General features: G+C 52.0%; 1 protein-coding gene across 2 annotated transcripts in view; it reads right to left on the bottom strand.

Annotated features, from left to right (window-relative positions):
* Positions 1-12,984, bottom strand: part of FCHSD2 (FCH and double SH3 domains 2) — a 137,829-nt gene extending 124,845 nt beyond the window's left edge. Inside the window, exons 1-2 of one of the 2 annotated variants that reach the window (XM_085536670.1) lie at positions 12,667-12,984; positions 7,434-7,531 (exon numbers count right to left, since the gene is read on the bottom strand). In XM_085536670.1, the coding sequence (XP_085392796.1) occupies positions 7,434-7,531; positions 12,667-12,687 (119 nt within the window). In that variant the 5' untranslated portion in view covers positions 12,688-12,984. The remainder of the gene's footprint in view (positions 1-7,433; positions 7,532-12,666) is intronic. The other variant, XM_085536669.1, reaches the window with a different exon arrangement.
* Between the last annotated feature and the right edge of the window lie 4,702 nt (positions 12,985-17,686).

Below are 17,686 nucleotides of genomic sequence, written 5' to 3'. Positions count from 1 at the left end.
CTGGGAGGTCCAGCATGGAGCCAGGAGTTGGACTCAATGATCATTACAGGTCCCTTCCAAATCAGGGTGGCAAAAACTGACCTTGCTCTGAGTCATGAAACCATCCCAGTAGAGCCAGCTCTGATGGTACCAGCCCATCTCCTGCTCTTCTCCACAGCTTGCCAACACAAGCAAGGGAAGAGAACCTGGGCCCAGAAATCAGGTAGCACGATGGATCATGAGCCAGATTTGGGGCCAACAGCATAAGAAAGACATGGAGATCTTGGAGAAGGTCTAGAGGAGGCCACTAAGATGGTCAGAGGGCTGGAGCAGCTCTGCTATGAGGAAAGGTTGAGGGAGCTGGGCTGGTTTAGCTTGGAGAAGAGAAGGCTGCGGGGTGACCTCATTGTGGGCATCCAGTACTTGAAGGGAGCATAGAAACAGGAGGGGGAACAGCTGTTTGTGAGGGTGGGCAGTGATAGGACAAGGGGGAATGGTTTTAAAGTGAGACAGGGGAGGTTTAGGTTGGATCTGAGGAGGAAGTTTTTCACCCAGACACACTGGAACAGGTTGCCCAAGGAGGCTGTGGATGCCCCATCCCTGCAGGCATTCAAGGCCAGGCTGGATGTGGCTCTGGGCAGCCTGGGCTGCTGGTTGGTGACCCCTGCATACAGTAGGGATTGGAACTGGATGAGCATTGTGCTCCTTTGCAACCCAGGCCATTCTATCATTCTATGATTAACACAGCAGCAGCCTGCCTGGCAGCTGCACATCTCCACCTCCACCTGGGGATGTCTAAAGTAACTCCAAAAGAAAAGACAATGCTGGCACAGAGGGGAAGGGAAGAAAGAAAATGTTTACAGCCACATGAGTGAGATGAAAAGGATGGAGAGTCCTCTATCAACAACCCCGATGGCCCGAGCCACAGCAGGCACTGTTTACAAAGCCTTTGTGTAGGTTATGCTGGAGAGGCTGAAAGCACTGTCTGCAAAAAATGCTGAAAGCGCTATTGGCAGAGGCTGCAAAACCTGCAAAATAAACCTTTTCCCACCAAACAAGATGAAACAAATACAACAAAACGCCATAGGAAATTAAGCCAGGCTACACTGATGGTGTCTGGAATGATAAGAATGCTTTTCCTCTTCCCAACTGAGCTTTATCGTGACGCTGGCAGGACGTCCTGGACACCTCCAATTCCCCCTGCACGGGGCTTCAGAAGTAAGAGCCTGGATTAAACGTACTTAGATGCTCAAAAGAAAGCTCTCCTTCCAGGATCAACCCCAGGATTTGGTCCAACAGGGCTGTTTGTTCCTTCAAAACCTGCCTGTGCTGTGTATTCATAGAATCACAGAACGGTTTGAGTTGGAAGGGATCCTTAAAGGCCACCTGGTCCCACTCTGCAATGAACACCCACAGCTCCATCAGTGCTCAAACCCCATCCCCTGACTTTGGATGTCTGCAGGGATGGGACACCACCACCTCTCTAGGCAACCTGTGCCCTTACTGCAAACAACTCCTTCCTTATATCCAATCCAAACCTCCACTCTTTTAGTTGGAAACCATTTCTCCTCGACCTATAGAGTCCAAGAGACATGAGCATGGTTACACAGTGATGGTAAGGCAGTTGTGCAGAGTTACTCAGTGTTATAACTGCTGCTCTGCTGGAGCTGGGCTAAGTAACACCATAGGGAAAATGATGGCCAGCTTCAGGAAGGACCATGATCACAACCCTCTGCAAGCTGAAAAGTTCACTCTTAAGAAGTCTTTAGTCTAAGCTGAAGTATGTTCTGTATCAGGCACCAGAAAGCCTCTTCTTATGGTCTTCCTAGTCACACACACCCCAAGGCACAGGGCTCACCACCAAGGCAAGTTAGAGCTGTCCTGAAAGCCAAACCTAGAAGCCCAAAAAGGGGAAAAAATGTCTTCATTTCCTTTCTGATGGATGTAAGAAATGAAGTGCTGCTTTTTGAGACTGCTGCTTTTGTTCCAAAATAACAATCACCAAAAATAAACCACCATCAGCCCAACCAAGAGCTGCTGCAAAAGCCGCTCAGAAATAGTGAGACAGGAGATCTACTATATTTTATACGCCCGGGATTAAAATGAAATAAAAATAGGAGTGTGGTCCGTTTCTCAATTTCACTGTGCCAAGATGGCCACAGTGTAATGATTCAAGCCTATGTTTATACTGAAACCCTATTTTTTTTTTTGCAAGCTGAAAACTTGGACTTCCACACCCAGTAGGCAGCATTTTTTAAGTGCATTCCAAGCTTCCCTCAAACAGTTCCAGTCAAAACATCACCAGATTTTAATGCCGTCAAGAATGCGAGCGTCTCATTAAAGGACTGCCTAATTATAGGTAACGTGCCCAGACCACAGACCCTGTGGCATCGTTACACAGAATAGCATTCAGAAGTAACACTACCGACTTGTGAGGGGAGCTCTGAGATCTCTGCAGCGTGTTACAGCGCAGCAGCAGAGAATTATGCTGCTTGTCTTCAAGTAATTAAGAGCCTGGAATTAAAACTCACAGTGCTCCGGCAGTCGCTGGTGGTGAGAAAGTGCAGCCCAAGAGGAAAGAAATGCCACCAAGTCTGAAGAAAACTGCAAGATTTAAAGGGGGGAAATAAAGCTTGCAGGTTAAGCAGCCTCATGCAAGGAAAGCCTTTCCAAGTTAGACAAACCCAGACAGCTTTCCTGAGTGTTCCCCCTTTGTAAGGCTGCATAAACCTGCTTTGGCAGGGGGGTTGGACTCGATGATCTCTAGAGGTCCCTTCCAACCCAACTGTGTGATTCTGTAATTCAGAACCTGCAGAAGGAAACACTGCTCATGGTTAAATAGAGCCAGGAATATCAGCTGCTGAATGGAGTGATGGACTTTGGAAGAGAAAGGAAAGGTGATGATGAAGGACAGTGAGCAGTTCTTATGGAGAGCCTTCCCAGCTGCTTCAGTGCTGATCAGGAATTAGAATAGAAAAACCATGATGAGATTCCCCCCTAACCAGAGGGGAATCAATCTGAAGCCCAACTCAAGAACATCCAGATGAGCAGCATTCCCTGCAGCTGGGACATGGAAGGGCAGAAAGAGAAGGAAACCCTCACTCTGCATCAGGACAGGAAAAGCAAAGCACTCTGATAACTTTCCAGAATCCCTTATGGGATCCTAATATATAGGAATGTCTGCACATACATAAATATATATTCTTCATCTCCAGCCACTTAACCTGCTCTGACAAGGCTGCTCCCCAGCACAGGGCACTAAGTGAGCTGGGTTGTAGCTGCCATAATAGATTAGTTGTATTTAAAACCAGGACCATTATTGGCTCCTACTTCAGTAAACTGACTCCCAGCCAGCATTGCCATAAACCTTATCACAAACCTACCAACAGCACTGGTGCAATCACAGAACTGCAGCCACGTTCCACTGAAGAGTGCAAAGTGTATCCACAGCAAAAGGTTACGTGCACTTTATTAAGCTGAGCAAACTCCAGTACATAACATGGCAAGTTAGGAGCATAAGGAGATAAATAACTAGAAATACATATGCATTCTTAAGGTTATTTTCCAGTGTGCACTGCTCACTTGGGTTCATTGTGACAGGCACAAGGCAGGAATGAAGTACAGGGAATGGTTTTAAACTAAGGGATATAGTTGAAGGGTTTTAGTTTTAGGGTTTGAAACTAAGGAATAAAGGGGAACGGTTTAAATTGCTTTCAACTGAGACAGGGGAGGTTTAGGTTGGATCTGAGGAGGGAGTTTTACACCCAGAGGGTGGTGACGCACTGGAACAGGTTGCCCAAGGAGGCTGTGGATGCCCCATCCCTGCAGGCATTCAAGGCCAGGCTGGATGTGGCTCTGGGCAGCCTGGGCTGCTGGTTGGTGACCCTGCACACAGCAGGGGGTTGGAACTTTGAGGTCCTTTTCAACTCAGGCCATTCTATCATTCCATGACTGACCACACAGCTGCTCCATCTCAGCCAGAAGACACGCAGTCTTTACATCTAATTCAACACAACCATACAGTCAGTTGACTCCAAGTGATGAAGCGACAAAGGATCAGCACATCCAGACTGCAGAAAGTTTGCTAAGACTCAAAGCAGGCGGCCCTTCCAGCTCTGTGATTCCTAAGACTGCAGCCCTTTCCTTCTGCTGGAGCCTCAGGGGGCAGACTTACCTCCAGCCACTACAGGGGAGATGAGCTGGAAAGGGGCTGAGTGCCCTCACCCACCTGGCTGAACCAGCACAGGAATCCATAGAGAGACAGCAGGAGGAGCTGGCAAGCAGGGCTGGCCCTGTAGAGTCAACACAGACTTCAACATGGATTAAAACTGCAACGTAACCACTGGCAAAGCATGAAAACAAAGAAATGATTTGAAAGAAAAAGAGTGTTTTATGACTACAATTGCAAAACCTGTAAAGGCACACGAAGTTCCTTGGAAAATGAGGCCCTGAAACGACGTGCAACGTAAAGCTGCTTTCAGGTGAATGGAACACAGACGGCATAGATTACAGATATATGGACTGGAATCCCAGTGTGGATCAGAGCTCTTTACAGCTCTGCAGACACACAAAAGCTATTCCTATATCTCAGCAAACTGAGGGCAGTTTCACACCACTGCACGTGACCTATTGATTATCCCCAATCAAACAACGCAATGTTTAAAAGCAGAATAAGACATTTGAGAACCACCAGCACCTCTGATATAAATCCAGCCATTCCAAACCCACTTGGCCATTGGGAACGAGATGAACTTGCTGCCAAGACACAACCAGGTGTGCACAGAGCAAAGCACTTGCAGCCAGGGAGAAGCCCTGAAGGACGCCTATATCACAGCAACAAAGCTCAGAGCCTTTTCCCTCTGCAAAGCAAACTCTGCCACTGTAACAGAGCAGAAATACAATCTCTATACTGCATAAAAGGACATGATGGCTTCAATGAGCTACAGAAGATGCCATGCCTAGAACAGCGCCAGCTGAATCACTTGCTCTACCAATTCCCCAGTCACCAAGCATGAAGAAATGTGAACACAATGAGCCAAACAGAGACGATCAACACAGAAAGATATTTTTAAACCTGCTCGCTAATAGACTTCAAACACACATTTTTCATTACAGCCTTGTCAGGTCATACAAAGATACTCCAGCTTCGCTGCTACTGAGCTGTCACAGGGAAGGGGAAACGTAAAGCAGTTTGTAAAGCTGCAACAGATCTTACAATCTTTGTGCATATCACAGTTACACGTTGTGTCACAAGTTGTCCGAACCCCAGCAAAGCTCTCAGCAAAACTACCTTCACGTTGCTTTGTCGAGTTCTAAGCATGCTCTCTGTAAGCAAAACGCTGCCTTTCTTCTCGGCCTCCATGACCTGAAGCTACATCCTTGGCATGTTAAACACTGTATTATCAGTGGGGGGAAAAAAAAAGACATATTTTAGATGTAATTAAGCACGGTGGTTTGGTGTACGTACAGCCCTAAGGAGTCGAGCTATCTGCAGAGGGGTGGAGAGAAGCCAGTTACACCTGTTTGCCTCAGCCCTGACTGCGAAGAATCCCATAGGGAATAAACAGCACCGGGCTTCATCCTCTCCAAATGACACAGTTTAAACCATCCAACTCTAAACATTGAAAACAGTGCTGGGTTTTGGAAAAAATATCAAAGCTACTGGAATGAAAAGTATGTTTAGGATCTGGTTTGCTGCCAAGAGTCATCTGCCTCTACTATAGCAGACAAAGGGCGCGTTTCAGTGCAACTCGTAGGAGAACTTTGTGATCTTTTCCTCGCATCCCTTCTGCATTACAGCCATTTGAAGTGTTATACAAAACCAGAGTGAAATGATATGAAGAATGTCATTAAGAGCATTAAAGCCCAGAGAAGTGCTTTGGTTTATAAAGGCTGTGTATAGGATCTGACTGCTGGCACATACACACCAACATACACATTTCTAAGCCAGAACTCTGCTGGTCCCTCCATCCTCATTCTGGGCTACTCAAACAAGTCAAGGAGGTGATGGAGCTGCCATATCCCATCCCACAGCTCCACGTTTAACATGCAAATCCATACACTGATACTACAAACAATGATGCTGAACAGACCATGCCTGTTTACTGACCACCTTAATGAATTAAATAATCCCACCTCTTAATCCAAAACATCAACATTTACTAATTAAATTAACATTTAAAATTCAGTTATAATCAAAATAAAGCATTCTGAGCCAATGCTTCCAGGCGTTTTGCTGTGCTAAGACCCACAATGCTCACGATACCCATCTGCAGGAAGGTAGAATGAAGGAATTACAAACACCTGAGAAACAGGGGGGAAAAAGAGGAAGGCAGCAGCTTCACTGTTGAATGCTGGAAGGAAGAAGCACTCTAACAACTGGTCTGCTCCAAACAGAGAGACCAATCTGCTACAGCCAGGCACCCACTGCCACCTCTTTTGTTAATAGACAACTTTCATGTTAAAGGACCATAGAATGGCCTGGGTTGAAATGGACCACAATGATCATGTCGTTCCAACCCCCTGCTGTGTGCAGGGTCACCAACCAGCAGCCCAGGCTGCCCAGAGCCACATCCAGCCTGGCCTTGAATGCCTGCAGGGATGGGGCATCCACAGCCTCCTTGGGCAACTTGTTCCAATGCATCACCACCCTCTGGGTGTAAAACTTCCTCCTAAGATCCAACCTAAACCTCCCCTGTTTCACTTTAAACCATTCCCCCTTGTCCTATCACTGCCCACCCTCACAAACAGCCGTTCCCCCTCCTGTTTATTCGCTCCCTTCAAGTACTGGATGCCCACAATGAGGTCTCCCCGCAGCCTTCTCTTCTCCAACCCAAACCAGCCCAGTTCCCTCAACCTTTCCTCATAGCAGAGCTGCTCCAGCCCTCTGAGCATCTTAGTGGCCTCCTCTGGACCACTCCATGCCCTTCTTACACAAGAACAACACAGAATTGATGGCTCGTAGGTTTTCCCTCCTGATCATTAAATTATAAATGCTAACATTTTCCTGTTTCTGCTAAGAAAAACAACCAAACAACAAACAAAAACCCCCCAAACCGATCCAGTTAAAAGTGTTGCTCAAAGCTCTTCGTAGCAAGATGTAAATCATCAGTGGTTTTAAAAGATCTGTAACAATTTTAACAGCCTCTCACAAGCAGTAAATCAAAGTCTCCATCTATTACATAGAGAAATGCTGCTGAAAAGCCCAATGCTTTCGGTATGTTGTTTGGGAGTTGTTTTTTTAAACACTTCCCCCATGGAAGGGAAGAAAAAAAAAGCATTTGCATTGTGTTAGCTGCAGTTATAATTTCCAGCTGTGTCAGAACTTGAACAGCCTGAAAGCAGGAAATCCAAAGAGGAAATTCCATCGTCAGTTCCTGAAGTTTTGTAACTCCGACGTTCTTCCAAAAACTGGATCCTGAAGGAATCCTGGTAGTGCTCTCTGTAAGTCTTACCTGATATCCTCGAGTAGCTCACATTCTGCCTGATGCTTGGCCTGCAGCTTTGTCATCTGCTCCACCTGGATGTTCTTCAGCTCCTGTGTAACTTTCACCTACGAACAAACAAAGAACACGTATATTTGTGGTCAAATCTCGACAAGAAAAGCATCATTCCTTTCCCTCGTCTGCTTTGAAATGGCACATTGCAGTGGAAGGCTGGGATGCAGCACTAAGAATGCAGTTCTACCCTAAGCAGCGATAATAAAAGCTGGATTCAGTGCCTGTGCAGGATGACACCACACACAGCGAGGCTCCCAAACACTAAGGAAAGCGCCATTTGATTTCAAAAGGCGGAAGGATGGTTTGTGAGCAACAAAGGGCTTCCACCTGCAAAGAAAGCTTGGAAAGAAATGGGCCAGAAGGGTCAAAATTGGCAGCACGGCCACATTTATAGCACTTAAGTTGACAGCAATTGTAGGACAGCTTAAGAAAGCTCAAACAGAATGATAGAATGGATTGGGTTGAAAAGGACCATGATGATCATGTAGTTTCAACCCCCTGCTGTGTGCAGGGTCACCAACCAGCAGCCCAGGCTGCCCAGAGCCACATCCAGCCTGGCCTTGAACATCAAGTTGTTCCCCAGCTGAGCACCAAAAGGGCTCAATCTGAAAGGCTGCGGGATGCTGGGTTCAGTGTTGGTGTGATTTTCCTCTGTGATCATTCAGCTCCATTTCAATCCTTCGGGAGCCTCCCCAGTGACCAGCAGTGGCACATGGAGCAGGGATGCACAGCCCTAGAGGGTCATTATTGGTGCAGGGGGGGGTTTGCTCTCTTTATATAGGGCACCCTTTAATCACATCACACTGCCAAGTTTTGCACATGAGTGCCCACAAGACACAACAAGAAATGAAGGACATCCCCATGCACGTCCCTGGCTTTAAGCAGGAAAAAAATAGGGTCTATTTTTAATGCGAGCTTCAACGTTTCTCGTCTGTATATAAAAGAAAGCGGCTCGAAATAAATAAACCTACACGAGATGACCCACGTAATGGAAATAATCTCAAGTGCCACCATAAATGACACGTGTGTTATCGATTGGAAGGCAAACATGAACTGAAATAGCAGTAGGATGTGCTTTGCTTTGGTGAATGGGAGGTGAGGAGGCTTCAGCTCGTATCCCCTCACAGCACAGCCCTGCAATCCCACCTCCATCTCTGCATCATGTAGGAGACCTGGTGAGCAGCAGGAGCCTGAATGCATGGCAGCACACAGCAATGCAAAGGGCACACAGACTGCCCCCCACCACCCCCAGCAACCTGCAGCTCCCACAGCCAGCTGGGGGTCTCCAGCTCCCCCTCCTATATAGCAAAGCATCAGGGTGCAGCCTTTCAAATACTAAAGAAACCCATCGAAATATAACAGCACAGGGCTCAAAGACTTTGTTACATACCATACAGCAACCAGCAGCCCTTCCCCAAACCCACAGCCTTAGTGCAGCCAGCCCAGCATCACCGCTCCCCACCCTCCCCAGCACCCAATGCAGGGCTCTGCATCCAGCCCTACCCAGCACCTTGATGCCTGCAGAGCTCAGCTCTGAGCCCACCTCCCCTTCTCTGCATAACCCAACCCCAAGCAGCCCCTCCACCCCACCCCTATATCCCCAGCCCCTATTCACACCTCTCTCCCCACCACCCCTATCAATGTGCCCCCAGGCCCACTCAGCACCACTGTCCCCCCCTCACCACCTGCTTATGAGCCTCATATGCAGACAAAAACCCCAGTCAATTCCAGTCACAAACCACCCCCCACATTGCCTGTAAGCCAACCAAACGTAACCCTAAACACCAACCAATCTCAATACGCCCCATTCCAACACACAACCAGGATCCTAACTAGCCCCTAGGCTCGCTCAGGACCCCCCCCCCACACCTGCAATGGACACACAGCCCCAAATCACACCCCAAAGCCCTCCCCCCCCCACATCCCCAACCTGCCCTGAATGCCCTTCAGCTCCAAACAGAGCCCCAAACCCCCATCACTCCCACTCCTCCCCACCCAATATTGCCTCAACCCCCCATCAGGACCCCCATCCCACCCCAAATCCCCTTCAGCTCCACAACCTTCACCCCCCAACGCTGCTTCAAACCCCACTCAGCCTCACCACCCTCCCCCAACCTCACGCCCCCCCCCCCCCCAAGCCCCACCCAGCCCCACATCCCTCAGTCTCCCCAACCCCAAATCCACCACACATCTCCCCCACCTCCTTATAGAGCCCTAAACCCCACTCAACCTCACCACCCCCCCCAAACACCGCCTCAATCCCCACCACCCCCCCACCCCATTCCCACTCAGCCCCACCACACAAACACAGCCCCACATCCCTCAGACCCCCCCACCCCAAACCCACCACACATCCCCCCCATCTCCTTACAGAGCCTCAAAGCCCACTCAACCTCACCCCCCCCACCCCAAACACCGCCTAAATCCCCCCCACCCCCCCCACCCCAACACAGCCCCACATCCCACACCCCACCCAGCCCCACATCCCTCAGTCTCCCCAACCCCAAACCCATCTCATATCCCCCCCACCTCCTTACAGAGCCTCAAACCCCACTCAACCTCACCCCCCCACCCCAAACACCGCCTCAATCCCCACCACCCCCTCCGCATTCACATTCAGCCCCCACCACGACCACCCCCCTATTCCCACTCAACCCCCCCACCCCAACACAGCCCCACATCCCTCAGTCTCCCCCACCCCAAACCCACCCCAGATCCTCCCCCACATCCTTAAAGAGCCTCAAACCCCACTCAACCTCCCCCCCCCACCCCAAACACCGCCTCAATCCCCACCACCCCCCCACCCCATTCCCACTCAGCCCCACCACACAAACACAGCCCCACATCCCTCAGTCTCCCCAACCCCAAACCCACCCCAGATCCCCCCCCACCTCCTTATAGAGCCTCAAACCCCACTCAACCTCACACCCCCCTCCAACACCGCCTCAATCCCCACCACCCCCCCACCCCAACACAGCCCCACATCCCTCAGTCTCCCCAACCCAAACGCGGCCCCACACCCAACTCAGCCCCACAACCACCCCAGATCCCCCCCACCTCCTTATAGAGCCTCAAACCCCACTCAACCTCAGCCCCCCCCACCCCAAACACCGCCTCAATCCCAACCCCCCCCCTCCCCATTAACATTCAGCCCCCACCACGACCACCCCCCTATTCCCACTCAACCCCCCCACCCCAACACAGCCCCACATCCCACCCAGCCCCACATCCCTCAGACCCCCCCACCCCAAACCCAACCCATATCCCCCCCCCTCCTTACAGAGCCTCAAACCCCACTCAACCTCACCCCCCCCCCACCCCAAACACCGCCTCAATCCCCACCACGACCACCACCCCCCCCCCATTCCCACCCAGCCCCACATCCCTCAGTCTCCCCAACCCCAAACCCACCCCATATCCCCCCCACCTCCTTACAGAGCCTCAAACCCCACTCAACCTCACCCCCCCACCCCAAACACCGCCTCAATACCCACCACCCCCCCCACCCAAATACAGCCCCACATCCCTCAGTCTCCTCAACCCATACGCGGCCCCACACCCACCCCATATCCCCCCCCACCTCCTTATAGAGCCTCAAACCCCACTCAACCTCACCCCCCCCCCACCCCAAACACCGCCTCAATCCCCACCACGACCACCACCCCCCCCCCATTCCCACCCAGCCCCACATCCCTCAGTCTCCCCAACCCCAAACCCACCCCATATCCCCCCCACCTCCTTATAGAGCCTCAAACCCCACTCAACCTCACCCCCCACCAAACACCGCCTCAATCCCTCCCCCCCCCATTCCCACTCAGCCCCACCACCCCAACACAGCCCCACAACCCTCAGACCCCCCACCCCAAATGCGGCCCCACACCCACCCCATATCCCCCCCCACCTCCTTAAAGAGCCTCAAACCCCACTCAACCTCAACCCCCCCCCACCCCAAACACCGCCTCAATCCCCACCCCCCCCTCCCCATTCCCACTCAGCCCCCCTACCCAAACACAGCCCCACATCCCACCCAGCCCCCACCAGCCACCCCATATCCCCCCCCACCTCCTTACAGAGCCTCAAACCCCACTCAACCTCACCCCCCCCCCCAAACACCGCCTAAATCCCCCCCACCCCAACACAGCCCCACATCCCACCCAGCCCCACATCCCTCAGTCTCCCCCACCCCAAAACCCCCCCACCTCCTTACAGAGCCTCAAACACCACTCAACCTCCCCCCCCCACCCCAAACACCGCCTCAATCCCCACCACCCCCCCACCCCATTCCCACTCAGCCCCACCACACAAACACAGCCCTACATCCCTCAGACTCCCCCACCCCAAACCCACCCCATACCCACCCCACCTCCTTAAAGAGCCCTAAACCCCACTCAACCTCACCCCCCCCACCCCAAACACCGCCTCAATCCCACCCCCCCCACCCCAACACAGCCCCACATCCCTCAGTCTCCCCAACCCCAAACCCACCCCAGATCCCCCCCACTCCTTACAGAGCCTCAAACCCCACTCAACCTCCCCCCCACCCCAAACACCGCCTCAATCCCCACCACCCCAACACAGCCCCACATCCCTCAGTCTCCTCAACCCATACGCGGCCCCACACCCACCCCATATCCCCCCCCCGACCCCATATCCCCCCCCACCTCCTTATAGAGCCTCAAACCCCACTCAACCTCAGCCCCCCCCACCCCAAACACCGCCTCAATCCCCACCCCCCCACCCCCATTCACATTCAGCCCCCACCACGACCCCCCCCCCTATTCCCACTCATCCCCCCCACCCCAACACAGCCCCACATCCCTGTCTCCCCAACCCCAAACCCACCCCAGATCCCCCCCCCCCTTACAGAGCCTCAAACCCCACTTAACCTCCCCCCCCCCCCAAACACCACCTCAATCCCCACCACGACCACCCCCCTCTCCCACATCCCTCAGTCTCCCCAACCCCACACCCACCCCATATCCCCCCCCGACCCCATATCCCCCCCCACCTCCTTAAAGAGCCTCAAACTCCACTCAACCTCACCCCCCCCAATCAAACACCGCCTCAATCCCAACCCCCCCCCTCCCCATTCACATTCAGCCCCCACCACGACCACCCCCCCATTCCCACTCAACACCCCCCACCCCAACACATCCCCCCCACCCCCTGTATTCGGCCTGGCCCTCACCTTCCTCGGCGGTGGCTGCATGTTGCTGTGCGGTGTCTCCACATCAATTCCTCCCCCCCCCCCCCCACCCCTCACTCAGGCAGCAAGAGAGAGGAGCGGGAGGCCGCCGTCCGCCACCCGCTATGGGGCTGGGAGAACGAAGGGGAAGGGAAATGGGAACACAGCCGGTTTATTTCACGGTTCCCAACGGGAGGATGAGCTGAACCCCGAGCCGCGGCCCTGAGGAACGGGGAGGGGAAGGAGGAGGGGCCCGGCCGGGGCGGGAGGCGGCGGAGAACGGCTCGGGAGCGCCGCGCTGAGGGGAGACGGGAGAGAAGGAGAGAGGAGGAGGACGGGGTGACTAGAGCGGCTACCATAGAGATGGAGGGATAGAGAGGAAGAGTGGGGGAGGACTAGGAGGAGTGCGCCGCCATGCGGATGGGAGGGGGTAAGTGGGGGTGTATAGGGGGATATAGGGGGATATAGGGGATGTATAGGGGTATATTGTGGGTACACGGCGTGTATAGGGGGTGTTTAGGGGGTGTATGGGGGTCTATAGGAGGTGTATAGGGGGTGTATAGGGTGTGAAGGGGTGTATGGGTGTATAGGGGGTGTATATAGGGTGTATGAGGGCGCATAGGGGCGTATAGGGGGTGTATACGGGGCGTATAGGGGGTGTATGGGGTGTATAGGGGGTGTATGGGGTGTATGGGGCTGTATACGGGGTGTACGGGGGTGTATAGGGGGTGTATGGGGCTGTATAGGGGTGTATGGGGTGTAAGGGGGTGTATGGGGGTATATAGGGGGTGTATGGGGTATATAGGGGTCTATAGGGGGTGTATACGGGGCGTGTAGGGGGTGTATGGGGGGGTATACAGGTGTATGGGGGTGTATAAGGGGTCTATAGGGAGTGTATACGAGGTGTATAGGGGGTGTATGGGGGTGTATAGGGGGTGTATGGGGTGTAAAGGGGGTGTATACGAGGTGTATAGGGGGTGTATACGGAGTGTATGGGGGTGTATGGGGTGTATAGGGGGTGCATGGGTGTGTATAGGGGGTGTATGGGGGTGTATAGAGGTGTATACGGGGTGTATGGGGGTATATAGGGGGTGTATAGGGGTGTATGGGAGTGTAAAGGGGTGTATAGGGGTTTATGGGGGCTGTATAGGGTGTGCATGGGGGTGTATAGGAGGTGTATAGGGAATGTATGAGGGTGTATAGGGGGTGTATACAGGGTGTATGGGGGTGTATAGGGGATGTATACGGGGCGTATAGGGGGTGTATAGGGGTGTATAGGGGGTGTATGGGGGTGTATGAGGGTATATAGGGGGTGTATGGGGTGTATGGGGGTATATAGGGGGTGTATGGGGATGTATAGGGGTATATTGTTGGTATATAAGGGATGTATAGGGGGGTGTACTGGTGCAAAGGTGGTGCATGGGGTGTGTGTAGGAGGGCATGGGGTGCTGAGTGGGTTCATAGGAGGTGTATGAAGGGAAATTTGGGATGTATACGGGGTGTATAGGGGGTGTATAGAGGGTCTATAGGGGGTGTATAGGGTGTGAAGGGGTGTATGAGGGTGTATAGGGGGTGTATGGGGGTATATAGGGGGTGCATGGGGGTGTATACGAGGTGTATGGGGGTGTATGGGGGTGTATAGAGGGTGTATGGGGGTGTAAGGGGGTGTATACAGGTGTATGGGGGTGTATAAGGGGTCTATAGGGGGCGTATACGCGGTGTATAGGGGGTGTATGGGGGTGTATACGGGGTGTATGAGGCTGTATAGGGGTGTATGGGGTGTATAGGGGTCTATAGGGGGTGTATACGGGGCGTATATGGGGTGTATGGGGGGTGTATGGGGGTGTATACAGGTGTATGGGGGTGTATAAGGGGTCTATAGGGGGTGTATACGAGGTGTATAGGGGGTGTATGGAGGTGTGTACGGGGGTGTATAGGGAGTGTATAGGGGTTTATAGAGGGTGTATGGGAATGTATGGGAGTGTATAGGGGGTATATGAGGGTGTATGTGGTGTATGGGGGTGTATGGGGGTGTGTAGTGGTGAATAGGGGGTGTATGGGGGTGTATAGGGGTATATAGTGGGTGTATAAGGGATGTATAGGGGGGTGTACTGGTGCAAAGGTGGTGCATGAGGTGTGTAGGGGTGCGGAGTGGGTTCATAGGAGGCATATGAAGGGAAATTTGGGGTGTATAAGGGGTGTATAAGGGTGTATGGGGGTGTAGAGGGGTCTGTAGGGGGTGTATAGGAGGTGTATCGGGGTGTATGGGGGTGCATAGGGGTGTATAGGGAGTGTATGGGGGTATATAGGGGGTGTATGGGGATATATAGGGGGTGTATGGGGGTGTATAGGGGTGTATGGGGGTGTATAGGGGGTGTATGGGGGTCTATAGGGGGTGGGGGTGTATAGGGGGTGTATAGGGGTGTGTACGAGGTGTATAGGGTGTGTATGGGGGCTGTATGGGGGCTGTATAGGGGGTGCATGGGGGTGTATACGAGGTGTATAGGATGGGTATAGGGGGTATATAGGGGTATATAGGTGGGTTATAGGGGGGATATAGGGGGGTGTACAGGTGCAAAGGTGGTGCATGGGGTGTGTGTAGGAGGGCATGGGGTGCTGAGTGGGTTCATAAGAAGCATATGAAGGGAAATTTGGGGTGTATAGGGGTGTATGGGTGTGTATAAGGGTGTATGGGTGTGTATGGGGGTGTATACGGGGTGTATAGAGTGTATATGAGGGTGTATGGGGGTGTATAGCGGGTGGGGATGTATAGGGGGTCTATAGGGGTGTATAGGGAGTGTATAGGGGGTGTATAGGGGATGTATGGGGGGTGTATGGGGGGTATATAGGGGATGCATAGGGGGGTATACTGGTGCAAAGGTGGTACATGGGGTGTGTGTAGTAGGGCATAGAGGGTGCATGGGGTGCTGAGTGGGTTCATAGGAGGCATATGTAGGGAAATTTAGGGTGTGTATGGGGTATATAGGGGGTGTATAGGGGGTGTATAGGGGGTGTATGGGGGTGTAGAGGGGTGTAGAGGGGTTGTATATGGGTGTAGAGGGGTTGTATAGGGGGTGTATGGAGGTGTATAGGGGTTGTATAGAGGGGGTATACGGGTGTATAGGGGGTGTATGGGGGTCTATACAGGGTGTATAGGGGGTGAATAGGGGGTGTATGGGGGTGTATACGGGTGTATGGGGGTGTTGAGGGGGTGTATGGGAGTGTATGGGGGGTGTATAGGGGGTGTATAGGGGTGTATAACGGGTGTATGGGGGCTGTATAGGGGGTGCATGGGGGTGTATACGAGGTGTATAGGGGGTGTATGGGGGTGTATACAGGTGTAAACGGGTGTATGGGAGTGAATGGGGGGTGTATAAGGGGTGTATGGGGGCTGTATAGGAGGTATGGGGGGTATGGGTGGGGGGTGCTTAAGGGCTGCATGGGGAGTGTACAGGATGCATGGGAGGGTTATTAGTTTATTAGATCTGCTGCAATGAAACCTTTGAAATATTAAACTGCATTTGAACGTTTCCTTGAAGAAAATGACCAGGGTTCTTTGCAGAGCAATTCTCCTAATTGCATTTCCACAAGTGCTTCATTGCTGCCTCCTTCATCACTGATGCGCTGCTTCAACCAGTGACCCTCGCCCTCCCCTGCCTTTAAGAGCCTATAGAACTTCCCACAAGCTAAATGCAACTTGGATCTTCCTGCAGCTGTTTATTTAGTGCTGCTAATTAGTCGGGCTCGCTTCCCCCTTGGAAAGCTTCTTGAAGTGATGCAGTGCAGCAGTGTCCTCTGCTGACACACATTGCAGCTCCGTGCTCCAGCTGCAGAGTGTCTGGGAATGTGAGGGCCAGGAGAGCAAGCCCTGCCCTATAGACCTCATAGAGTTATGGGTAGATCTCATATGGGGATGGATAGATCTCATATGGGGACAGGTAGATCTCAAATAGGGATTAATAGGTCTCATGGGGTGGATATGTCTCATATTGGGATGGATAGATCTCATATGGGGATGGATAGGTCTCATATAGGGATTAATAGGTCTCATGGGGATGGATATGTCTCATATTGGGATGGATAGATCTCATTTGGGGATGAATAGATCTCGTATAGGGATTAATAGGTCTTATATGGGGATGGATAGGTCTCATATAGGGATGGATAGGTTTCATATGGGGATAGATAGATCTCATATGGGGATGGATAGATCTCATATAGGGATTAATAGGTCTCATGGGGATGGATATGTCTCATATTGGGATGGATAGATCTCATATAGGGATATGTGGGTCTCATATGGGGGTGGATAGGTCTCATAGGGATGGATAGATCTCATATGGGGATATGTGAATCTCATATAGGGATGGATAGATCTCGTAAAGGAATACAAAGGTCTCATATTGGGGTAGATAGATCTAGTGTAGGGGTATATAGATCTCCTATAGGGCTGAATAGATCTCACAGGAATGGATAGATCCCTGGATCCAATGGGTAGATAAATAGGTGGGGATCATCTATAATTCCTAGCTCAGGGTCCCATCCTTGCTGCAGAACCCACTGTAGTCAACAGGAAAGGAGTCAACAGGAGTTCAGTGCTTTTTGGCACTGGCCCACAGCCTGTTGTTATCATGGCTTGGCCGAATAAATATTTTGCTGATAACTTCAGAAATGAAAGCAAGCAGTGCTCAGCCCCGGGACTGAGAGCAGGCAAAGGGAAAAGGGATTTCATAGAATCAGAGAATGATAGAACGGCCTGGGTTGCAAAGGACCACGATGATCATGTAGTTCCAACCCCCTGCTGTGTGCAGGGTCACCAACCAGCAGCCCAGGCTGCCCAGAGCCACATCCAGCCTGGCCTTGAATGCCTGCAGGGATGGGGCATCCACAGCCTCCTTGGGCAACCTGTTCCAAAGTGATGAGGATGGGAATCTGGCCCTTGGTTTGGCCTTGGCTATGCCTCTACCAAGCACAATGGGGGTGTTGGGATGTATTGCAACCCCAAGGAAACCAAGGGTTGTGG

The sequence above is a fragment of the Coturnix japonica genome, chromosome 1 (assembly GCF_054131305.1).
Source record: "Coturnix japonica strain WE chromosome 1, WE-NBRP24, whole genome shotgun sequence".
NCBI lineage: Eukaryota > Metazoa > Chordata > Aves > Galliformes > Phasianidae > Coturnix > Coturnix japonica.
Note: the sequence above shows the minus strand (reverse complement) of the source record. Positions and strands in the feature narration are given on the sequence as shown.